At 51.6% G+C, this 24,908-nt stretch overlaps 2 protein-coding genes across 2 annotated transcripts in view; one reads left to right on the top strand and one right to left on the bottom strand.

Moving 5' to 3' along the window:
• The window catches only part of COL4A4 (collagen type IV alpha 4 chain), a 94,150-nt gene extending 85,188 nt beyond the window's left edge, over positions 1-8,962 (top strand). The window contains exons 43-47 of the mRNA XM_036254116.1: positions 1,983-2,108; positions 3,854-3,970; positions 6,128-6,316; positions 8,029-8,315; positions 8,691-8,962. Of these exons, the coding sequence (XP_036110009.1) occupies positions 1,983-2,108; positions 3,854-3,970; positions 6,128-6,316; positions 8,029-8,315; positions 8,691-8,954 (983 nt within the window). The 3' untranslated portion in view covers positions 8,955-8,962. The remainder of the gene's footprint in view (positions 1-1,982; positions 2,109-3,853; positions 3,971-6,127; positions 6,317-8,028; positions 8,316-8,690) is intronic.
• Positions 8,963-20,926: 11,964 nt separating this feature from the next.
• RHBDD1 (rhomboid domain containing 1) overlaps positions 20,927-24,908 on the bottom strand; it is a 97,261-nt gene continuing 93,279 nt past the window's right edge. The window contains exon 6 of the mRNA XM_036254273.1: positions 20,927-21,033. Coding sequence (XP_036110166.1) covers positions 20,942-21,033 — 92 coding nt within the window. The 3' untranslated portion in view covers positions 20,927-20,941. The remainder of the gene's footprint in view (positions 21,034-24,908) is intronic.

Below are 24,908 nucleotides of genomic sequence, written 5' to 3'. Positions count from 1 at the left end.
TCTTCCTTCCCGGCACTTGTTATGAACCCTAACGAGAGTCGCCCTGAATACAGATGCCCTGTGTTATTTTTAGGGCACTTAGATGCCTTGGTCCCTTTCATTCAGCTTCTGGTGTATTAAAAAGTAAAGAAGAGCATAATTCTATATTTTTTTAAATCCTGCTATTTTAAATGTTGACATTTAAAAATTACAGTTGTGTGTTTAATGAGTTTCACTTCAGTCCCCTTCTCTGTGACTGTATGCATCGACTCATTTGAAGAGAGCATCAAAATACTGCATCGGAAGTAGCAGCCCAAGGCCCCCCTTTGCCTTACCTGCTCCCTCCACTCCTTCCCCACTGGCGGGACCACACTGCTCACTGGATTTCTCGGGGAACTCGGGAAATAGCCACTTGCATTGCTCTCAAGTTGCCCAGAGTGGGAGAGCTAAGGTTTCCGTTCAGCTCCCCGCACAGTTACAACATGAACTAACTCAGTGTCGCTGTGTGTTCATACGATGCTTCACAAGAGGCTAAATCCCAAAGTCCTTACAGGCTCAAGAGCGACCTTCACAGATGCACTAACCACTGTGGGCTGCAACGTTATGATTTGCTGCTCCATCTAGAATGCCCTTGCTGCTTTATCATTGCTGCCCTAACAGTACTTTGCACGTTTGTATGAAGTTTAAGAAAGCCTAGGAATGGTGTATTTTAAAATGTGTTGCATTTCTTAGCGTTGATCACACAGGTGTCAAGAGCTCTTATGGTGATGTGGTGTGACCGCAGAGAACGCTGGTTTGGATTCTAATCTAGACTCTGCCATGTGCTGGCTCCAATATGTCGCTCATATACCTGAGCCTGATGTTCCTTCTTGTGACACGCTAGTAACAGCAGCACAGACACGCAGGCGGGTTGGGAGCATTTAATTGTTAAGCACCGAACACGGCCTGATGCATACTAAAGTATTCAGTGCATGTCCGTTGTCATCGTTATTGCTTAGGGTTATTATTTCTTCTTCCTTGTGGGTTGTTTGCAGGGGGGCTGAGTGAAGCTTTAGAAAAAATGCCCTAAAGATGTGAATGTAACCAAGAGGAAAAACATTTTAAGCCTTTAGAGCAGTGTTTCTGCAAAGGAGATCTCAGATGGCGCCCTCAGCCGCACCGGGAACATGTAGACGTGCAGAAGTTGGGCCCACCCAGACCTGCTGGCTCAGTGCTCTGGACTCAGACAAACTGGCCAGATGATCCTGACGTGCTAATGTCAGGACTACCGCTTCACCGTGGTGCTTGTCAGTCCTGGCCCACATCAGAATCATCGGGAAAAAGTTACTGATGCCTGGGTCCCACCCCCAGAAATTCCTACTTAGTAAGTCTAGAGGGGTCCCAGTACCAATAGCTTTGAAAAGCTCCCCAGCTGGGTTTATCGTACAACCAAGCTTGTGGGCACTGCCAAGGCCATGTCCTGTACCAATTCAACCAGCGTTTCTGGGGTGGGACACAGCATCCGTATTTATAACGGCCCCAGATAACTCCAGTGTGAACCCGAGGTTAAAAGTCATGCTTTCGTGCCTCTACCAGCCTGGAAATGCTCTCCCTTTGAGTAAAGGGCACTCACTGGCTGCAAGGAGCCAGAGAGACACTAAGCTGAGCATTAGGATCCCCCCAGTACCTCTCCCACCTGTGGCTGCTCCCCAGGAAAAAGTGGCCCAAAGATGGGAAATCCTGTGACGTTCACCCAGTTATTGCTGACTCCACCAACCTTCACTAGCTCATACTTTGCTTCCTCTGAGATCGCATTCTTACTCAGCCGTTCATTCCGTCGGTCATTTATGCGACGAGGTGCTTTCTGGAAGTTTCTCACGCACCCACGTGAATCAAGTCCCACCTTCGTGGAGCCTGGGGGGCTGTTGAACATTCTCGATCGGTGTCAGAAGCCTGTCTGACTTGAGATGACAGAAGGAGCTTGTTTGTGAGCATTTGAGTCTATCACGTGATTCCAATTTCAGGGGAGCCGGGGCCACCTGCAGATTTGGATGCCTGTCCCCGAATCCCTGGGCTTCCTGGGGTACCAGGCCCAAGAGGACCAGAAGGAGCCATGGGGCTCCCCGGAGTAAAAGGCCCTCCAGGACCAGGTATGAGCCTGACACTGATCACTATTTGCAGCACCCACATATTGCTGGAATGACAATGCCACTGTTTTGTTATGTAGGTCCCCCCCCTTTGGAGTCTAAACAACTAGTGACAATGAAGTAATGAAAATTTCCTTTCCCTCCTATATTTTTTCTACATTTGTCCAAAGGTTTCATTGTGCATTAAGTGGATCGACGTGTCTCTTCCATTTTTATGTTGAAATTCTGCTTAAGTCTTTTATACTCGGGCAGCTTTTGGAGATGAGGTTTTGAAAGCTGTTCACACAATGAACTAAATGTTCTATTCATAGTCATTAATAGCTGCTGACTTGATTTTCAATGAAAAACAGATGAGTTGGGAGGCCCCTGGAGCAGAAGCAGCCTCCACGAAGGGAGCAGGAGGTGTGCCCTGGCTCGTCCGGACCAGTGACACGCAGAGGGAGGCAGAGTCGGGGGGTCACTGTTTTAAGAACGCTTCCCAGATGGCCCCACGGCTTCACCCCAACATCAGTGGGGAACTAGCGGTGGTTGGGTTCACCCATGGCGGTGACTTTGGAAAATAACCAAAGAAAGCCACTGAGAAGAAAAAACTCTACTGGGCAAACTGTGCACTTTCACTTAACACGACCTTGGGCACGTCCAAGCTTCTCTCCTCACGGTGACCCTCTGACAGAGGCCCACAGTCTCTGGGCCCAGGTGTGATCACCTGGCATCTCGATTCCTTCTCACGCGGGGTTGGGTGGGCTCCCCCAGCTGCAGGTGACCCCAGAAGAGCCCTCTCTGGCTTCCTGAGCTCTTTCCTTATTGGTGCCACTGACCCCGCCTGCTGGCGGTGGGAACGCCCTGGGGCCACAGTTGTGCCACAGAATGTGGTTACGTTTAAACGTGTGCACGGTCCTTCCTGGGACGCCTGTCTCACAGCGAGGGCCAAGCTGCCACGGCCCAGCTGCCCACTCACGCGCCATGCTTTCTCCTGGCCCCGCCTCCCCGATAGAAGCCCCTTGGCTCCTGTTCCAAAGGACCCCTCTTTCCTCGGGTCCCCTCTTACCGTGTCTGCCCACTGGCCACCCTGGATGCACTGGCCATACTTTCCCGTTGCCAAAAGGTGATGAGTCCATTCTGGGTGTCTGAAGTGGCCCCAACTGGGTCATCTGCAGGAGTGAGGGGCTGCACACAGCACCCCAAGGTTGGTGTGAAGGATCAGCTGCCCCTAGGAAGTCCCGCCCCCACTTACAATGACGTTGTTGGTTTCCTCCCGTTTTCCCTTCCAAACCTTTCCCATTGCCAAGCTGAGGAAACCAGGCACATAACCAGGTGCTGTCGCTGAGATCTCCATAGACAAATCCTTCCGGCTCTGTTCTGTCCCCCACAAGCGTGGTCACCGCCACACTAAGTATCAGTTTAGTGGCCTCCACCACGGAAAGTCTGGTCCTTTTCTCTTCACACGTCTCTGACCTACAACTGCTCCTTCCTGGCTTCAAAGGCTGAGGCTCCCGGCGATGCACAGGTGAAAACCTCTCACCACATCCCTGGCCTGGCTGCAAATCCTGGCTCTGCCCATTACTGGCCCCTTGTTCCTTGACCACATGAGACTCGGCTACCGCAGTGCCAAGAGGAGATGCTTTGACCTCAACAGTACATAGCTGGGAGGGTGACATGAGCTGGGTCGCTCAGGTGGCCCGTGGTGAATGCTACCGGCCAGGCGGATGTCCCATTGACTCGCCGCTGCCTTTGTGGACTCTGTGCAGGGTGCAAAGGAGAGCCTGGGCCGGATGGCAGAAGGGGCGAGGATGGCACCCCAGGGCCTCCGGGGCCTCCGGGGCACAAAGGGGACATGGGCGAAGCCGGCTGCCGTGGAGCACCAGGTAAAGAGTTCCGCTTCCTCTCTTTCCTCTGACAAGCAGATCTGACAACTGTACCAGATCCGGCCCTTGAGCAGCTTTCCACACTGACCCTGTGAGAAGCATTTGCCGTAGATACCAACTCACCCGGCGTTAGGGGGCTGGACTCAGCAAGAGCGAACCGGGTGCACCCCACGCTCTGACACTCCCGTGTCCGGTGCAGCCGTTTCCCACAGCACTGTCCGTGGTCACACGAGGCTCCACCATCTCCGCCCCCTTTGCAGGGGAGCCTGGCATCTGCTGCGTGACCACCTTTGAGGGCCGTGCTGCAGATCCGCCGCGGGCGAGGGGTCTCACCCTTGACAGCTGGCCCATCCTCGTGGCCCCTGGTTTTCTGGGTTCACAGCCATCGGTACATGAATGCGGCGTGCGAGGCTCTTTCCCGAGAAAGACGCTCGGGATAGGGAAAGACGTGGGAGTAGAGAGGACACCCTGCAGAACAGAAATCTGAAAAGCAGTGCACCAGGTTAGGCTCCAGGGACCTCAGGCTCCCAGCTCGCAGGCTCCTCCGCCCAGAGCGGAGAGTTTCTGGCAGCACCAGGTTCGCCATGAGAAGGGTTGAGGAGGGCTGCAGTCTGACAGCCGCAGCTCAGCTCGGCCGGTGGTGGCCACGTGGAAATGCGGGCCCGTGTTCCCCACACCCCGCTGTTCAAGTCCAGGACCTCAACCTGAGCCATCCTGATGGGTCACACCCGACCCGGGAGCAGGCCTGAGTCCACAGCACCCCACCACTTCGTAACCTCCAGTGCACACTGCAGGTGGGGAGAGACTGCTGGTCTTCCAGAAACAAATTTAAAAACTTAAAAAACAAAATTTATCTTTGTTGTTGAAAGTCTTACAGCCCTGGCTGCTTTGGCTCAGCGGTTAGAGCGTCAGCCCGCGGTCCAGAGAGACCCCGGTTTGGTTCCCGCTAAGGGCACGTACCAGTCGATGTGTCTCTCTCACATTGATGTTTCTCTCTCTCTTCCTCCCTCTCTCCCTCCTGCTCTATCTGAAGATAAATGCAAAAATGTCCTCAGGTGAGGATTACAAAAAAATAAAAAGAAAGTTTTACAGATGTCCTCCCCTGTTGACCTCCCCTCCCTGCTCCCCCCACCCCAGGCCTTCACAGCACTGTTGTCTGTGTCCATCGGTTATGCATATGTGCATATAAGTTCTTCCGGCTTATCTCTTCCTCTGCCCCCTTTCCCCTGAGGTTAAAGTCAAGCTTCACCTTTTGCTCTTGGCAATTAGAAATCACCAGAGGCTTCTTCAGTAGGTCAGTCCCAGAGGGGTACCAGAGTGGACAGGCCCTGTTTGAAGTCTGTAGAACCCATTATTTTCCACCTGCCAACAAGAATCTAGAACTAGGCCTTCCTTCCCCCGTGCCCCCTTATAAAAGATGAGATCCGAAGTCCAACAGGTGGCTCCCAAGCCCCGGTCCTCCTTAGAGTGGCGCCGACAGTATGCAGTAGCCACGAGACAAGGAGGGAGAGGTGAGAAAGACCAACTTTTTTTTTTTTTTTTCAAATACAAGCAAAAGTTTCTTTAGAAAGTCACAGAGGTAGGAGTGAGCCATGGAGGAAGTGAGCCAGCTGGGCTGTGTGGGCTCAGGAAACTAGTTACAGAGGCAAAAGAAGGGCCCTTGGAGCTGAGGAGAAAGAAAGCAAAAATAAATGCCTGAAGGATGAAGGTGTTGGTGAGGAGAAAGGGAGAGAGAGGGGCAGCCGGTCTGTGCTGAGAAGGCTGGAGGATCTCACATGGGTGCACCATTACCCTGTTCTAGTTCTTTCTTCTCAGCACTCAGCACTTCCAACATACTCCATGCGCTGCCTCCTCACTGTGCGTACTGTTGGTCATTTCTTCAAGTGCAATGTAAGCTCTAGGAAGGCAGGGAGCGTTGTCTGTTTGTCTCTGTGCTAACAGAGCCTAATCCCCTGGACCTGGTTTGGAGTAAATACTTGCTGAGTGAGCTGTTTGTATGGAATGCGGCTGTGTGTGTGTGTGGGGGGGGCATTCCTGCAGGGGCGCCTGCTGTACCCCTCTCTCTGTTCCCTGAGTGCTTAGCAATACCCCAGACAGAGGGGCGCAGAAATGTTTATGAAGCTGAACCCCTAAATGGCCTTTTCTTTATTCCTCCAGGCCCTCCTGGGCCCCCTGGGGATCCTGGGCCCAAAGGGTTTGGCCCTGGATACCTCAGCGGCTTCCTCCTGGTTCTGCACAGTCAGACGGATGGAGAGCCCACCTGCCCCGCAGGCATGCCCCGGCTCTGGACGGGCTACAGTCTGCTGTACGTGGAAGGACAGGAGAGAGCTCACAATCAGGACCTGGGTATGTCGCACGCACCTGGTCCCCGTGTCCACTGCCTAAAACTGTTAGGTTAGTTTTACAAATTCATGCACATCTTAAAAGATTTTTCATCTTCTACAGTATTTTTTTCCTCTATTTATACTCCATGCTAATTCTTACTGAATTCCATTAGACCTGTGATCCTGTGAGTGCCCAAGAGGCTCATTCTGGCTACCATTATTATTATCTGGCTGGTTATTGGTTTTTAAAAAAAACATGGTCAGTAAGTGAGATGTAACTCATATAAAATGCAGCGGTTACTTCCTCCTTCCCCATGGAAATTGTTTAAATGTAAATGGTGTACTGAGAGAGCCCTGATGATTACATGGTGGGGTGCCCCCCCACTCCAATTATTTTTGTTTTTAATATATATTTTTTGTTGACTTTTTTAGAGAGAGAGGAAGGGAGACATAGAAACATGGATGTGAGCGAGAAACATGGATCGGCTGCCTCCTGCACGCCCCCTACTGGGGATCGAGCCTGCAATCTGGGCATGTGCCCTGATAAGGAATCAAACTGGAACCTCTCAGTCCATGGGGCGATGCTCAGTCCACTGAGCCACACCGGCTGGGCATCCGATTGGTTTTTATATTATATACTTGAGTTTGAGACTTATTTTTGGTGCTACTTGTCAATTTTCAATAGCAGATTGTGGGACCGACTTCAAGCCAAGCATTCAAGCGCCTGGGGGCTGGTGAACCATGTCTTTCCCAGAGAGTGAAGGCTGGGGTGGTGGGCACAGAAGGAGCTGCCAATAGGGGTGGGTGGTGGTGGTGGGGTTTTGTCGCTGCTCTCACTGGGCATGACCTCTCAGAAGGCTGTTCCGGTCACAGGGCACAGGCCTGGAGGTGGCAGCTACTGACAGGTCTCTCCATTTCTCCCTTGGGTTCGGCGATGGCTTTCCCGTCAGAGGGGTCTGGGGAGAGGCAGCAACCGGTCACACCTGACCGAGTCTGCTTCTCTTCTCTCCCTTTGCCATCGGTCTCTTTCCTGCCCGGCCTCGGCACCGGCAACCTCACTTCTCCACCCTGGTCCAGCGGAGTGCACACTGCAAGCTCTGCGGAGCTCTTGGGGGAAACCCAACCCCTGCGCAGGACAGCCGGTCCGCACGCTCTGTCTGCGAGGTCCTGACACCCTGGGGCAGACACAGCGCCCTCTCCTGCCTCCCACAGCCAGCGGCTCGGAGTTCTCTGAGCCCCGCGCTCCCTCACAGTCTCTGACTCGCTTTACTGTCTTGTCTGAATAGTCCCTACCATCTCCAAGCCTGGCCATTTTTTTTTTTTTTCCATCTCTCAGGTTCTAGATTCAAATCACTTCCTCTGGTTACCATTCCCGTAAGTCCCCGCCAGCCGGCACTGCTCATTCCAGGGCTGTCAGGCTGCTTTTCATGGCCTTGTGCTCCCCCAGCTGCCCCACCAGGCCAGGCGCTTCGGGAAGACGGAGGTGTGCCCGCCACTCTGCCTCCCACCCCTGGCTGAGGCTGGCGCATGACTGATGAGGGGGCGAGGGCAGGAGGGCTGGCCCACGCACCAGGGAGGTGGCAGAAATGCTCAGGCCGCCCCTTTCCCACCAGGGGACGTTGGCGGGGCCCCCGCACAGCGGCAGCGTGTCCACACGTGGCCTGCGCGGGGAGGTCGCTGGGCGCGCCAGGGCGCACTGCTCAGGCGCCACACCGTCTCTTCTTCCCTCCCAAGGTCTGGCGGGGTCCTGCCTCCCGGTGTTCAGCACACTGCCCTTTGCCTACTGCAACATCCACCAAGTGTGCCACTACGCCCGGAGAAACGACAGGTCCTACTGGCTGGCCAGCGCCGCGCCCCTGCCCGCGATGCCGCTGTCGGAGGAGCGCGTGCGCCCCTACATCAGCCGCTGCGCCGTGTGCGAGGCCCCGGCCCAGGCCGTGGCGCTGCACAGCCAGGACCAGTCCATCCCTCCGTGCCCGCGGGCCTGGCGGAGCCTCTGGACCGGCTACTCCTTCCTGATGGTGAGTCCCGCGCCCGCGTCTCCTCACCCTGCTGCCCCGTCCGTCCGTCCGTCCGTCCACTCTGTGGCCTCCGCAGTGGGCTGCAGCTGAATGGGAGGTCGGGGAGGCCACCTCCCAGGCCGGGGGAGACGCGAGGCCCCATTGCGTTGCTTCTGGCCTAACCGGCTTGGGTAGGGAGTAGGAGAGGGAAGTGGTCCCGCGGCGGGGAGGGTGGTGTGGTTTTGTGTGCACACCTACGGCTCCTTTCCCCAGCAGCTGGGCTCGGGCCTTCCCAGGATGGTGTGGGAACCCCGAGGCCAGGCCAGACCTGGGCATGCCGCTGAAGGCCGGGGCTGCCTGTGCCCGGAGCCCTGACTCCCCTTGTTGCCCTGGCAGCACACGGGAGCTGGGGACCAGGGAGGCGGGCAGGCCCTCGCGTCGCCGGGCAGCTGCCTGGAAGATTTCAGACCAGCTCCGTTCCTTGAATGCCAAGGCCGGCTGGGGACGTGCCACTTCTTCGCCAACCAGTACAGCTTCTGGCTGACGGCGGTCAAACCACCCTTGCAGTTTTCCGCGGGGCCAGCACCAGAGACCTTAAAAGAAAGCCAGGCCCAGCGGCAAAAAGTCAGCAGGTGCCAGGTCTGCATGAAGGTGAGCTAGAGAACCCACGACTCGCCGACCCGTCGCTGAAAGACACTTCCGGGGGCTCCGTCGGCCCAGGCTGTGCCCTGAGATTCAATGGTGCTCATTTCAGACTCCGGTGGTAGCCGCTCGTCTATCCCATTGCGCTTATCCTCACAGTACTGTACCTCCTTACTCTGTTCCGGACGGATTGAGCCAATGCTACATGTATGGCTATGGTTGGACCCACCAACCTAGGTGAAACTCAGATATCCTCATTTTATTGAAGAGGGTAGAAGAGCTAGCTTTATATTTTAAAAAATGCCAATTCACAGGAGGGCAAATAGATGATAGAGCCCAGATTACAAACTACATTACCGAAAACTCCATTCATTGCTTAATAGCACCTCAAACTCTTGAAGTCAATTACTCTGTAATACAGGGGGCTTCTGGGTGGATTTTATAGGAAAAAATAAGCAGGCCGACAAAGGAAACCGGAAAGTAGAGATTTCCAACATTTCAAAATGATTTCCTCTATAATCTGTTTTTTTTCATGCACTTTAAATAATTACAAAACCGTGACCCAAGGAGATTTGAAAAAAGAAATCCACACAGCCAGTGTGAACAGTTCGTTTCAAAGCAGAATGAATCACTGTACCAGAAAGGACCACCGTTGCCGTCTTCCAGAGACATTAGCATAAACACACCACAGATGAACGTAAAACATTATGTTCTCTTCTGCATGTCAGAGAATAGAAATGCCTACTCTGGCAGCCCTTTTGAAAAGTAGCAATTATGGAAAAAATACATTCAATAAGGGATTAGGAGCCTAAAAGCTGTTAATGAATATTAAGACAGTGATTCACAAAAATTGACTCCCCTTGCAGTGAACTTCCACACGGGCGGCTTTCCCCCAGTCGGGGGCCAGCTTGTCCTCAGTGCGTGCGTGCTAATGGGACCGCGCCACATGGGGCTTCCTCGGGGGCATGCATGCGTACAAAGCATCTCGCTCGGGTCTCCAGAAGCTCCTGCAGAGCTGGCTTGCAGCTCACAGTGGACACTGTTTCCTACACATAATAGCATCTCATATGGGAAGTGACAGAGCTATCATTATGCACTTGGGAGAAAATGAAGGGCTGACTTAATTAAACTTAGGTAAGAAGATTCATTTAAGTCACGGTCACCCCACCAGGAAGACACGGCACGATCTTTGAACGAAACTAAGACAACCTCCAATTTGAATTTGATGGTCCTGTTACTGGTTTTCATAAGAGCACCCTGTTGTCCCAATTTTAAACACAGCCTTATATTTTCTATCAGTATTATACCAGCAGTTTGACACTTGGCATTCATGTTTTCTATAAAAGTTTGGAAGTTATGTCCACTTATAAGGAGTTGTTTTCTGACTAGCAAAGGATATGTGTTCTATTTTGCCAGGATTTCAGGGGTCTCATGCTGAATATCAAAAGGCTTTTTGAAGATGATTTTCAGGAAACTTCCCATTTCAATAAAGTCATTTAGAGAAAATGAAAGTCATTTCTCATGAGAGAGTGACATTCATTTTAGTGCTTAGTTTCAATGCACTTAAAAATAATTGAGAGAAGAAAAGTTCAATGAAAAGTTTGTTTATAAAAAATAGTTTCCTGCCCTGGCTGGTCTGGCTCAGCAGTTAGAGCATCAGCCCATGGACCAGAGAGTTTCAGGTTCAGTTACCAGTCAGGGGCACATACCTCAGTTGCTGGTTCGATCCCAAGCCCTGGTTGGGGTTGTGTGGGAGGCAACCAGTTGATGTTTTTCTCTCTCTTTCCCTCCCTCCCTCCTTCCCACTCTAAGAAAACCAATGGAAAAAACAGTATCTTCGGGTGAGGATTGACCACCAAAAAGAAAAGTTTCCTGGTCAAACATTGATCAGAAATGCCCCTTATATGCAGAACACATTTCAGATGACTCTCGTTATGGGGTGTCCCAGGTAGCAATTTATTTTAAGAATCCTTTCTGGTAAAAAAAAAAAAAAAAAAAAAAAAAAAAAAAAAAAGTACATTTTAAGATTTTCTGTATGTACCCAGTTCATTTGACCCAATTATTGACTTTCTTAAACCATGCTATGGCATGTTACATATTTTTGAACACCTGAAATTTAAGCCAATTTCAACCCTATTTGTACATAGCAATTTTGTCTCAAAGCTTTATCCTTTATTACCCAAACTCAAGCCTTCTAAAAATTCATCTTGTTCACTTATGAAATTAGTCTGACAACATTTTCTGAGAAGTAAGGGTGATCAATGAAACATAAGAAACATATTTTTAGCACTTTAACTTCAGTGGTAGAATATTATTTAATAAGTTTGCCAAATAAACTTGGTAAAGAACAGAACGGAAGGAGGGCAGTTTGCTTCAAAGGGCAAATCAATGGGAAAAACTATTTCTTGGAATAGAAGACCGTGTTAGGTTAAGCCACTGGTCATGTGTCAACACACTTGGAAACATCCTTTGTCTGTGAAAGGTGGACAAAGCTTTCAGGCTGTTCTCCTCCATCACACGCGATTTTCCTTACCCAGACCTCCTTCCCAAGAAGCCCTCTCCTGATCTGTTGGCTGGACTGAATCGAGGCTGCTCGGTGAGAATTGCTCTGGGTCTTGAGCTGGAGGCCAGCAGGTCTCCTTTGGGTTCATCCTCTCAGTGAGTGGAGCCCCGTACCCCCAGGTGTCCAGGAGTCCAGGCTGCGAGTGGTGGCCTGTTTCTTCTCCTCTCATATTCCAAAGACCTGGACTTCAGTCTCCACTTCCTGCGAATTGCGTGCTTCCTTGCCGGCCTCATTGTGCCTGTCTTAATAGCCTTGCCTTCCATCTGCACTCTGGTATGGATATCTCCCCACGAAGGCCTCCTCTTTCAAATCCCAGCTGTCATTTCTCTAAGATGCATATCTGATTGTTATTCTTAAATCCTTCCATGATCCTAGTGCTATGGAGTCCAGTGACTTCCCACGGGGTGAAGGGGCCTGCAGGGACTTTCTGTGGCTTCCCTCTGTGCTTATTAGAGAGATGGGTTCCGAGCTCTGACTGTGTTCCTGCTCTTCCTACCAATGATGCCCCCCTCCACCCACCCCCAAGCTGACCTGCCAGACAATTCCTTATCCTTAAAGACTGAATGAGTTGAGGGAGACTAGGACCTGTCCACTCTTTCCTGTTCCCCCATGATTCCTGTACTGTCTCATCAGCTTCCTTCATTCTCTTGCTACAATGTAAGCCCCCTGAGGGCAGGGCCAGCCTGCCTCTCCTCTGCGGGCCCAGTGCCTTCACAGAGCTGAGCCTTATTGACATAACCCTTTTTTCAATGACAACTCAACAAGCGTCATTAGGCATGAGGTGTTTTGTTCTGCATAAAAGGTTCTTTTTTCCCCCCCGCAATGGACAGGGAAATTTATTTTTTAATTTTTAAAAATTGAATCGGTTGGGGTGACATTGGTTAATCAAATTATATAGGTTTCATATGTACAATTCTATCCATTTGGCTTCCTGTGAATAATTGTAAGAAGAGTTGGTGGGTGTGCACATGTTGTCGTAGTCAAGTATTTTGAAATGATTTTAACCATCAATCCCTCCTGAAGAATAGCGACTTTTCAAAAAACTGAATTTTTAGAAATAAGATTGGAAAGATCCGCTGAGAGAAGACTCTTCATTGAAATGTAACAGCCTTAACTCGGGCTGGAATCTCTATTCCCCTGTGATGTGAGGAGCTTCCGGGTACAAGGTCACCTCTGACGAATCTGACACGTTCTTGGTGCTTTGAAAAACAGTCCATGGAATGGTGCACGGAAACTGGATTTTAGCAAAGATTTGACGTTGAGCCTCTTGTAGATGATGATAACGCAAATGATTCCACGTGTTCCAGGAAAGTAAATTAGATTTGTGGTTCTATTAGCTCACCAGACTGATTTGACCATTGTTACTTTCATCTGGTATGGCTGCAAGAATAGCAGGAAAATGGGGACTTCGGAGATGGTCGAACCTGCGTTCGAATCTGCTCTGCCATTTGTGCTGCTACCTTGGGTGAGTTACAACAGTCCCCTGAGCCCCATTTTTCTCATTTATAGAATGGGATATGACAACTACGCTGGCGATGGAAATTAAGTTTGATTATATACCTAATACATAGCCATTGTACATTGATTACGGTCACATGTTCGATTTAAAACAAACCATTTACTATAAAAAATATTTTTTTAACATAAAACTGTATTATGATTCTCACAGGTATATAAATTACTAATTAGAATTATTTAAACCTGGCTAATCCTTAACGTCTGGGAATGCTGTTTTATTTCAATTCTCCAAGTTACTATACCACACATACACACACAAAAATCACAATTTCCTGCAGGGACCTATCAGGAAGTTCTGCAGGGAACAAAACAATTGACATTAAAAAGCAGTCCTCTGCTACTGTCACTGTTATTGTCTGCCAGAGACTCTGCAGAATGCATTTTAAACCACCCAGGCTGGCTGCCTCGTCCACGTGAAATGCTTGAATTTTATGGTGCTTAAATATTTAATGATTCATAGGAAAAATGTGAAACGGGTCCAATAAATCGCATCCCTTTCTCTAACCTATGGTTGTAAAGTTAAAGACTTTCAACATGTACCATTTGCAAGATGCCTGGTCTGCTACTGACAAGTCTTTGTGCTATTCCAATTTATAATGTCATTTATTATATATAAAACTCCGTGACAACCTCCCAAAGCAACTGTGATGTGTCTGGTGCATTTATTTTCTTTCAAGCCCAAGTGAGTTTACTGTTTTACTTACCTCGGAGGGCGGCCTACCTTGCGGCTGGCTGAGTGGGGAAAACAGGTGCAGCCACATGGCAGGAGCGTGTGCTGCAGATGGGAAGAGGTGGGCAGCCCGGAAGTGAGCCCTTTTCTCGGGTGGGGTGGGGTGGGGATGGACAGAAAACCAGACCTGCAGGCCAGGGGGCTGCATCAACTCCTATTCAGGTGCATGGGCAGCGGGCCAGGGTGCGGACCTCATGCGCCTCAGTTACCCCATTAATTGAAGGAAAATGAGGTCTCACTGCACAGGATTGTTCTGAGGATTTAAAGATTCAACTACAAGAGATTGAAGTATAAGTGAGGCGCTGTTACTGATGACCATCGTAACTGGAGGTTGGGGTTAGGCAGTGATGATGGTCTCTGGTAGCCGAGCGCAGACAGGTGCACTGCAGACATTCAGAGACTGTTTCGTGGAGTTACTCTTTCTCATTAGGAGGGAACTTCAGTGGCCTTTGGTCCTGCCTCTCACCTGATGGAGATGTAAGGACAGGTAACATTTCCTGAGCTGTGAATTAGCAGGAACTGGATGATAAGAACAATACGAGCCCTGCTGCGTGTGTCCCCAGCCTCTCCACTGTCCTGTTCTGCAGGCAAGGAGACTGATGTTTAGACAGAGTAAGTGACTTGCTCAAGGGGACACAAATTGGCACCCAGTGAAATCCGAGCCCTGGTCTGGCGCTAAAGACTGGGCCTTTACCCTATGGCACGGCCTCCCAAGAGCTCCCCCACCTGTGGATTGCTTAGAAAACAGAGGGTCCCACAGAGATGTCACTCCGGCGCCCTGAACTGATGGTTCACTGCAAGGCCCCTATCATGAGTCATCAGGTAGCCCACCCAGCTTGGCTTGGGACAGCCTGAAGGTGCTCTTGGGGGGATGGGTGCAGGGAACCCGTGAGGTCAGAGCAATCTGCACGGAGCCCAGAAGGCCTGTATTGGAGGGTCAACTGCAAAGCAGCCGGGCCTCTGGACCCTGTGATATCCAAGGTCAGCCATTCAGAAGAACTGCTCTGAGCTGGAGAAAGAAGCATCCAGGGGCCCTTACCGGTATGCTCAGTCACTGCACTGCCAGCCAACACGGACATTTTTACGGTCCCGCCTGCCAGCAGGCATCTCTGATCACACCCTTCTCCAGGGTGGCTCGCATCCTCGATGGCTACATACCTCACGGATGTAATTTTATCAGCTTCACACGAAATGCTCAACCAGTTGTCAGCTGAATCTGTTTGCAATAACCAGGGAAAGCTTTAACATCAGGAACACAAACTTCTGGTCTCAAAGCAGTCTGCTCTGCAATGCACAGCACATGGTGGGTTCAACCTGTGAGGGAGTGTGGGGGCCGGGTCCCCCCAGGATGCAGGAGGAGTAACTACGGCAACTCCCACATCTGGTCCTTCGGGCCTGCCCATCTCGGACACGCTCAGCTGCTGGCCATAGCCCCCCAGGACCGGCACCTCCTTTGTGGGAGGAGCGCGGTGTGCAGCCCCTGGTAGGTTGTCTCCGTCCTACTTACTCTTCCTGGGAGATCAGCCCCTCTCTTCTGCTCAGCACAACAGAAACAGCACTGCCCATTCCTGTGCTGGTCTGGGAGCCTGGGTCCCCCTTCTGAGCCCCCGTAACTATACAGAAATGGGACATGTTTTGACAGGATTGTTGTTACAATTCTAGGAGGTAACTGGTGATCATCTTAAAATGCATTTGAGCACCTGAAATTTGAGCAGGACTTCGGTGACTGTAAGCCACCGCAGACCAGTTTTCTTTTTCTTCTACATCCATGTTTTCATTTATTTTTCCCTTGTGGTGAGAACACTGAGGTGTCCTCTGTTAGGAAATTTCAAGTATACAAGACAGCATTATTAACTATAGTCTCTGTACTGTGCGTTAGCTGCCCAGAACATACTCATCTTCGACCTGGAAGTCTGTACCTTTGACCAGTCTCTCCCCATTTCCCCCACCCCCTGGCAACCACCTTCTACTGCTTCTCTGAGTTCGACGTTTTCTCCTTTTCTCGACTCCCTACATATGAGAGAGACCACGAGCAAGGTTTCCTGTCTCGTGGACTCTCCGGAAGGTTCCATGGTGTAGCTACAGCCGACCTCCTTGATCCGTCCATGCACGCGTGGGACCTCTGAACATGCGGCCGGTACTTCGTTGGGTCGGGGGCAGAACTTGCAGCCGGGCCCACACCCCAAGTAGCAGGGGGACTGGCCACGGTGCCATCTTGAGAGGTGGAGACCCTGTTCAATGGTTCAATATTGACCTGCTGCTCGGGCTAATGAATGGTTGGGAGAGAGTATCGTATTAAGAAGCAGCATCTCAAGGTTAAACTTGGGCAACAAGGACCTCCAACAAATACCAAGGATCTATGAAGTCACATACTTTTCTGTTGTTCCATCTGTGTTTAGCTCTCCCTCCAGGCACTGTGCTCGGTATTTCAGGGGGAAATGCAATGAGAGAGAGAAAGAACTTCACAGCTTCCCGGCAGAACCCTGGCCGGTGGGCAAGCAGCTCTTGTGGATACTTCGGGAAGGGACTAGGTGGGGTTTGGCACACAGAGCGTGTGGCCGGGTTGTCTTCAGATTCCAAGGGTGCATGCCCCAGATCCCAAGTGCCTCTTTAAGCCACATGATACTGATTTTGTGACACCATTCTCTTCCTAAGAAGCAATATGTACTACCAGCCAATTTAATGATTTCTATTAGCGATGTTCCAGTTTTCCTTCGTAAGGTGTAAGTTGTGTTTTTAAGTCTGCCGGTTCATTTCTGCCATCTGAACACAATGTCAAGATCACTCTCTCCCTACGCTTAAATGCCACAGAAGAAAAACAATGCCAGCACAGACACGTCCAACACTTACCTGCCAGAGTGCAGTGGCCAGGGAGGTGGTAGTCACAGGACGCCTAGATGTGCTGGGATCTTTGGCGGTGCTCTGGGTCGCAGCATTCAGTGGGGTGGGGTGTGTCCTCAGAGGGACACAGGTTGGTGACCTCTCCCCACCATCTGATCAGTAGGCCTATCATGTTGTGAAGAGCTGAGAAAGGCCCCAAATTCTGTCTCTATAGGTAAATATTAACCTTTGAATTATCGTTCCCTTGATGTGATTCAAGGGGGTGGGGTGGGGTGTGTGCAATAATATGATTAAGCAACAGGCACATCCTTTCACATATTCCAATGGTGACAGCATAAATGAGCATCTCTCTGTTTCAGTCCACACACATTTATTGGTTCTGATTGTCCAGACGAAGCCTTGTTCAGAATACAAGGAGACACACAGATACGGTCACAGTCCCTGCTCATGTGAAGCTTACAATCCAGAGAGGACAGCCTCTCATTGACCCAACCAGCAATCCCAAGAGGCCTGTGGACACCAGGAAGACGGCCCTACAAGAGCGCAGATCTGATGGGTGGTGGTGTCTGGGGGCAGGACAGGGCGATCTGGATGGGCAGAGGGAGAGGAAGAGACTGCTCCATGTCAAAGCACATCACAAATTAAGTCACAGGACCGGGGACACTCACGGCTTCGGCAGTGAGTCCATCGGCAGAAGCACCGACTCATGGATACACGGGGATGGGGCCCGGAGGCCGGTTGGCAGCCCCCACAGTTGAGGCTAATGAGTCTGACCTTCATCCTTTGGCAGCAGGGGGACAATAAGAGGCAGGAGATGCTCAGTGACATCACAAGAGTCGATTTGGGAAGACGGACAGCAGAGCTGCGTAGGACTGAGTGCAGGGGTACTGTAAGTACTGAGCAAAGCATGAACCGAGAGACTAAGTCCTACACAGAGTCTGTGGTTTTAAAACGAAAGACTAGGGCCAAAAACCTATAGAAATGACTGTAATAATCATGGGAAGAAAAGGAAGAGGTAATAGATTTTTAAAAATGTCTAATTGAATATAATGCTTGGCCGAAGACTGAATCTCTCAAGAGAAACTAAGCCTGGGGGCACGGAGGCCTGGCGGACCACCCTCTCCCAGCCTGGTTGGTGGCGGATCGCACGCCATCAGCTGACTCACTGCCCAGGCGGCAGAACCAATGGCACATGTGCGGCCTGGCCGGGGCCTGCTAAAACCAGCCGTCCCCAGCCAGGCCTGAGCCTCAGCAGCAGACAGGACGACGGACCTCGGCAGTCAAGTACAACTTTGCAATCACAGGCCAAACTGTCAAGGCCGTTCAGAGGAAGCAAGTTCAATCACCCACTTATCTTGGGAACCAAGATTCTGACCACAACCAAACTGTGGCAAATGGATGTTGAACAGACTATCACGAAATTGCTGTTAAGGAATCAGATTTAAAAACCAGCTCTATGTGCTTTTTCCCTACTAGAGGTCATTAGTCTAATACACTTACTTTTGTCTTTCTCAACCCAATTCCAATTTTGGAGGGCATACTTTTGGGGAGTCCTTAATTGCAGAAAACAAACGAGGAGGACGTGGAAAATAGTATGCCCTGGTGACAGGCGCATCTTAACTGAATGAAATATTTATAATAATTTCCAGAATCTTTCCTCTTGTGCTAAGATAATTTGGTTTATATTGATAACTAAAATGACCTTTCAGCATCTCTAAAGTCTAGCAAGGCTGCACTCCATAAATCAGGTGTGCATGTTACAGATCATTCCAACTCCAGCTCCAGCATCTTCCGCGCTGACCAAGTACTGCCAGGAGCTACTATTCCTGGACCCAACAGCAATGGAAAAAGCACTTCCATCTAACGTTATTAGACTTCTGAGGCATTGGAAACGACACTTCCTGAGTCCTCAGCAGGAGCCGGGGCCGGCCTTGGATGGGCAGGGGGAGGGGGGAAAGTGTAGACAGACAGACAGACAGGCCTGGTCCCAGAGCCACCCACGGCCCACACTCCAGTGCAGAAGGCGCGTCCTTGTGTCGTGCACAGTAATAGCGAGGACAGGATACAATGTCCTGACAGAGTACTTGTGCACTGTGCTATCAGAAGACGGTGTGTACCAGGCTCACTCCTAATGGGGAAAATGGGACTCAAATTCATAGAGTTTAGGGGAGAGAGGAATGGCATTTAATTTGAACATTTTCATTTAAATATGTTTAATGCGACCAGACTCACAGATACAATTCGTATTCCAGACAAGCTATAACTTTACTTCGATTACAAATTGACCGAAGAGCCAGGTATCACGGTGCCAGACGGGAGGTCAACGTGCTCCCAGGTCCCCAGCGCCTTCCTTAGCTCATTTACATGCAAGTGCCAGAACCTTCCCAGGTCGATCCAGCTGAGGAACTGGCACAAAGTGCATCGTTGGTGTGCTCCAAATCTCTCAGATCTACACAAAGAAAACTGAGAAAGTACTACCCCCAAATATTAACCCTGGGCCCTTCTGAGTGGTGAGAATCCAGATGATTTTAAAACTGTACACGTAGAGGCCCGGCCGGTGTGGCTCAGTGGTTGAGCGCTGACCCATGCACTAAGAGGTCACCGGTTCGATTCCCAGTCAGGGCACATGCCCAGGTTGTGGGCCTGATCCCCAGTGGGGGGCATGCAGGTGGCGGCCAATCAATGTTCTCTCTCATTGATGTTTCTATCTCTCTCTCCCTTCTTCTTTCTAATATCAATAAAGAAAAAATTTTTTTTAACTCTACATGTAGATAGTTGTATTTCTGTTTGTAGTGTAAATTTTCTCAATAGACAGCACTTATTAAGTCCATTTTCTTTATTATATATTTGATTTATTATTATTATATAAATCAGTTTTCCTGTTGCAAAGGTAATACATATATATACACACATTTTTAAAAGAGAGTAATATAAAATTATAAAAAACAGAAAGCAAAATCGTATATACTCTACCCCCCAAATAACCTGTTACCTGTGGCTTATTTCCTTCCACATAATCAGAAACTATACAAATGCTCGATTCATTGAAATAGAAAGATATTTCTCTGCTTCCAACTCTTTAAAAATAAATATCTCAGTGACGAAGACATCAGTCATATCGGACTGTCCTTTTGTTCCGGAAACACGGGCACCAGGAAGCAGCTTCCACGCTGGGACAGGCGCCCTGCAGGGCCAGGGGCGTGGCCTGGACACCTGGGCAGACACGTGGCTATTACAGTGGCCAATTAAAAGGCACTTTTGTGAGAAAAACGTCAAGAGCGATCTCTCAGTGAGCATAACCCCATACTCCGCGCGGGGCATCCATGGCCACTTGCTGATGGCTTAAGTACAACCCACCCCAGGCACACGGAGGGCACTGCAGGGGTGGCCCAGGGCGCTGGTGCCACCTGGGACCTGCAAGGGTGTGGCTTCCCCACCTGCGGTCTCAGGACAGCTTTTCCAGGCCGAGGTCTCTGAGGCAAAGCAACTAAGACCAAACCAAGTGCAGTGCCAAGGCCGCCTGGACACGGGCCCTAGAGCTGGGGCCCTGCACAGGAGATGAAACCCGGGCGGGGAGCCACATCCTGGCCCAGGAAAGTCACCAGGGCAGTGTGCCGGGGACCAGGCCCTGCCCGAACTGCCCGCAAGGTGGGACCTGGAGCCCGCCGGTGGAGACAAGCCTCCTGGTGAAGGTCACAGATGTTAAAAACAAAACAAGGCAGAGGGGCCGCGTAGGCAACAGAGGGGACAGAGTGTGGAGACTGGTCCCTGCGTGGAGAGACTGACCTGCTGGTGCGAGACACGGCCAGGGGAAAGGGGAAAGGCCAAAGGCCGCGCCGGGAAGCCGTGAGTGGCAGTCAGCGTGCTGGTTCAGGACAGCAGCCTGGGCGGGCTCCAAGCGCCTGGGCCAGGGAGGCCGGGAAGGCAGCTCCCGGTCCCGGTGAGAAGTGAGTGGGGTCTGGGGGAGGGGCCCCGGGCAATCATCACAGCAGAAGTGAGTGGGGTCTGGGGGAGGGGCCCCGGGCAATCATCACAACAGAAGTGAGTGGGGTCTGGGGGAGGGGCCCCGGGCAATCATCACAACAGAAGTGAGTGGGGTCTGGGGGAGGGGCCCCGGGCAATCATCACAACAGAAGTGAGTGGGGTCTGGGGGAGGGGCCCCGGGCAATCATCACAGCAGAAGTGAGTGGGGTCTGGGGGAGGGGCCCCGGGCAATCATCACAACAGAAGTGAGTGGGGTCTGGGGGAGGGGCCCCGGGCAATCATCACAGCAGAAGTGAGTGGGGTCTGGGGGAGGGGCCCTGGGCAATCATCACAGCCCTGGACCACGTCTGCCGGAGGCGCTGGGTGTCCTCACTGGCGGTCAAATCTGTGCAGCCGCGTCCTCCTCAGTTCTTCGGGCGACAGACGGAATCCGTAGGAGGGGGGCGCACTCCTGCTGCTTCCTGTCAGGGCAAAGCACAGGGAAAGTGACACCAGGCACTCCGTCCCAGGACGCCAAGGGGGCTGGGGCTTGGGCGTCACTCTCATTTGAAAAACATACTTGCAACATCTGCTGTCAATGCTAAGTCTCAACATCAAGTACATTTTAGTTGTGGTCCTGTCTCTGACTCTAGTTTGACTTGTTCAGAAGCTTCCTGACAACCCTCCCATTTATCTTCTCCTTCCCCATCGCTGTCATTTGCATCCTTTAATGTCCCCAGGATCTCGAGGGCTCAGTTTATTTTTCCAAGGCTCAGAAATAATTCGTGACCGTCTGTCTGCCCCACCAAGTAGGCTGCTGGTTTCCCTTGATCAGCCTCAGGGTCCTCCTTTGCCTCCCCGACCTGCACCTCCTGCACCTCCTGCACCTCCTGCACCTCCCAGCCTGAGATGCACCAGCACGCCGGGCAGCACGGACCGCGGAGCGGAGCGGGCGCATCACCGTAATGACCGGATCTAGGCAGGCAGACAAATGTGCAGGCATGATACGTGAAGGATAACAGAAATCACTGTGCAAAGGATTCTTGGGGCTGCACACAAACCAAACACACAGTTTACAATGACACAAGCCTTTCGATCGTACACCAAGGCCCGTCTTCAGGCAGGTGGGAGTAGGGAAGGAATACACACAGACGCTGCTGGACCTCCAGGACCAGCACCTGAATCGAAGGGATTCAGCGTCCTCCACGGGGCAGCCCAGGGGGCGCCAGCAACAGACACGGGAAGCGGCAGGTTAACTTCTAAGCACGCGGACCCACAAGGCTGTACCTTTCCGCTGTGACCCTGCTAACCCTGTGAACTCACTCTGAAAGGCCCCTCCCATCGCCTGCATGTCTTATCTTTTTTTTATTTAAATCCTGACCCAAGGATTTTTACATTTATCTTCAGACAGAGTGGGAGGGAGAGAGAAAGATCGATGTGAGAGAGACACATTGATCGGTGGCCATCTGTAGGACCCCAACCAGGGCGGAGGACGAACCGCAACCAAGGTACGTGCCTTGGCGGGAACTGAACCCGGAACTCTTCGATCCACAGGCCGATGCTCTAACCGCTGAGCAAAAGCGGGAAGGGGCATATGTCTTATTCCTTTTCCTCAGCGCCATCCAAGCCCACCGCCTGCTGGCACCCCTGATGACAGCCCTCTTCCAGTCCCAGCTCCTCAGCTCCCAGCACCTTCCTCTGGGTGGTCCTCAGGCAACAGCCACCGCGTCCGGCCAGAGAGGGAGGCCAGCGGACACCCCTGCTCTCTCCGACGCGGGTCACGAGCTTAATGGCAGGAGCATCTCTGCTCCCCAGTGCCTGTCCAGTCCTGGCTCTGCTCCCCAGTGCCTGTCCAGTCCTGGGCACACAGACAGACAAAGCGGCATTCAACAGGGCCCACCGAGGTCTGCCACAGCTGACCTAGGGAGCGGGCGCGGGGGTGGGTGAATCCTCTGGAAGCACAGGCCTGGCTGGGAAGGGTGGGTGGGCAGCGCCCAACCTGGAGGGCAAACACGTGGACAGTGGACCCCGCCTGTGTACTCTGTGTACTCAACAAGTGTGACACTTTGTTGAAGGTGTTAACAGGTGACACATCGACGTGCAAGGACGGCACCGAAAGCAGTGTGTGATAGTCAGTGTGCTCAGTCCATGGCTGGACTTCCAGCTGTCCAGACAGGAGAGTTTCTGAAAGGCAGTCAGAAGGAACTCCTTCCTATTTTGCTTTTCCACTGGGACCGAGAGCCCCATGCGCACGCATATCGGGGTCTCCCTTCCCTTTGAGATCCTCGGGGAACTGCCCTTCTTGACCCCGACAGCACTCAGAAGTGACCCGGCAGGCCTGGCCCCCACCGTCCCTGCTGGGGAAGCTGCTCAAGGTTTTCTCCGCTCAGTGAAAGGCAGGGTGGTCACCGCTGTGAGTACTAGTCTGTTCTTGTATCATTATGTATCCATTACTGTGTTATTCTCCATTCCAACAACTGTAAACCTACTTGTGCCCCACCCTATACATGTCAACTGACCCACTTTCATTAAAGATGATGTCCAAACATACAGGCTTAAGATTTTCACCATAAAGATTTAAAAACAAATTTTTTTTCTTTATTGATATTAGAGAGGAAGGAAGAGGGAGTGATAGAAACATTGATCAGAGAGAACATCGATTGGCCGCCTCTTGCATGCCCCTCACTGGGGATCGGGCCCACAACCTAGACTTGTGCCCTGACCAGGAATTGAACTGGCGACCTCTTGGTCCGTGGGCGACGCTCAACCACTGAGCCACACCGGCCAGGCTCACCTTAAAGATTTTATGAATGCTATAAATTAAGTTTTACTGGATGTGGCTTTTGACCTATATATGTGCAAAGGAGTTCCTCTTGTTCAAAGTGGTAAATGCTTTGAAATCACACTGAAACTCGTGACTCCAACTGCCATTAGTTTATTGCTTCACTGTTATAAAAGCCAAGTTCTGCTTTTCCTTTAACAGTTGTTTTTAACAAGTCTATTCTTAATTGAACTTAGGAGCGCGGGCCAGGACATGACCCCCGTGCCAGGTGGGCAGGGAGCGGTGAGGACCAGCTGGGGCAGCGTCAGAAGCAAGGTCAAGGGCGCATGTTGACACTCGGCTTCAGGGCACGGACCCCGGAGGCCAGAAGACTACTCAGAACCTACAGGGACTCGTGGCGTCCCAAGGAAAGTGGCCGGCAGTCCATGTCTTCATGATGGGGACGCGGGAGGAATCAGAAGAGGCCAGTGGAAGGCTCCTGGGCTCCAGCTCTCACATGAGCGGCTGTCACAGAAGCCCGGTGGCCCCCTGCAGGGCATTCGAGGAGAACAGCACCAAGGAGAAATGCCACCCAGAAGAAATGCCACCCGTCCAAGTAGGAGACAAACATCAAGAGAGGAACAACAGCACTCTGCGGACAGAGCCCTGTTACGGCGCCCTATTTCAATTAGCTTGTGGTTCCAATTTCATGACCCCCATTTTACAGATAAGGACACTGAGGCTCCCAGAGTGTTAGGGACACCCCTAAGGTCACACAGCTAGTGTGGGGGAAGGAAAACTTGAACCTGGGTCTTCTGACTGCAATTCTGGCTCTCCTCCCACACCCCACATCACCATCGCTGCTAACACCCCGAGTACGTCAGCCATCACACCCTTTCCCTGTGCCCGGGCCTCCTGCTCCAACCCTGAGTGTCTGCCCCTTCTCTCTGTGGCTCTGTGGGGAGCTCACTGCCATCTGAAATACAGAAAGGAGACCCAGCGTGAGCCCCCCACTCTGGAACTCTCCCGTCATCACAGATGTGACTGTGGGGTTCCCGCGCTGGGTCCCCTTAAATTCCACTGGCCCCAAACGGTTCACTTTCCAGGGCCACCAGAGGGCCTTGGGTGAACAGAACAACAACGGCCACGTCTGATTCCCGTGGAGCCAAGCCCGACCTCACGCGCATTTCATGTGTCCCGAGTCGGTGTTTCCGGTCACCTCAAAGCCACCCTGCGGCCTGAAGAATGCCTTCGTGTCTTCACTCAGGCTCTGGACACTACATGCTTCTTGACCCAGCGGCAAAATGTTGGGGAACGTTTTCAAGTGTAAACTCATATTTGACATTTTGAAGACAAGCACGTATGTGATGTCAGCCAGCCTCCCCCCCACAGCGTCGGCACCTCTGTGCTTGGCTCAGGGCCACACTGGGGGCCTGGCCTCCGGCTGCCCCCCAGTTTCAGCTAAGCTCTGTCTTCTGATTCCCCACCCTGTCGCTGACTTTAAAAACTGTTTCTGTATTTGCCACAGAGTCACATCATCTGCTACTTCTCTTCCTAACCTCCAGGGTCCTTGCAGGTATTTCTCGAAGGGACTTA

This window comes from Molossus molossus, unplaced genomic scaffold, assembly GCF_014108415.1.
Source record: "Molossus molossus isolate mMolMol1 unplaced genomic scaffold, mMolMol1.p scaffold_m16_p_11, whole genome shotgun sequence".
NCBI classification, from domain to species: Eukaryota; Metazoa; Chordata; class Mammalia; order Chiroptera; family Molossidae; genus Molossus; species Molossus molossus.
The sequence above is the reverse complement of the archived record's forward strand: the minus strand, read 5'-3'. Positions and strand labels throughout refer to the sequence as shown.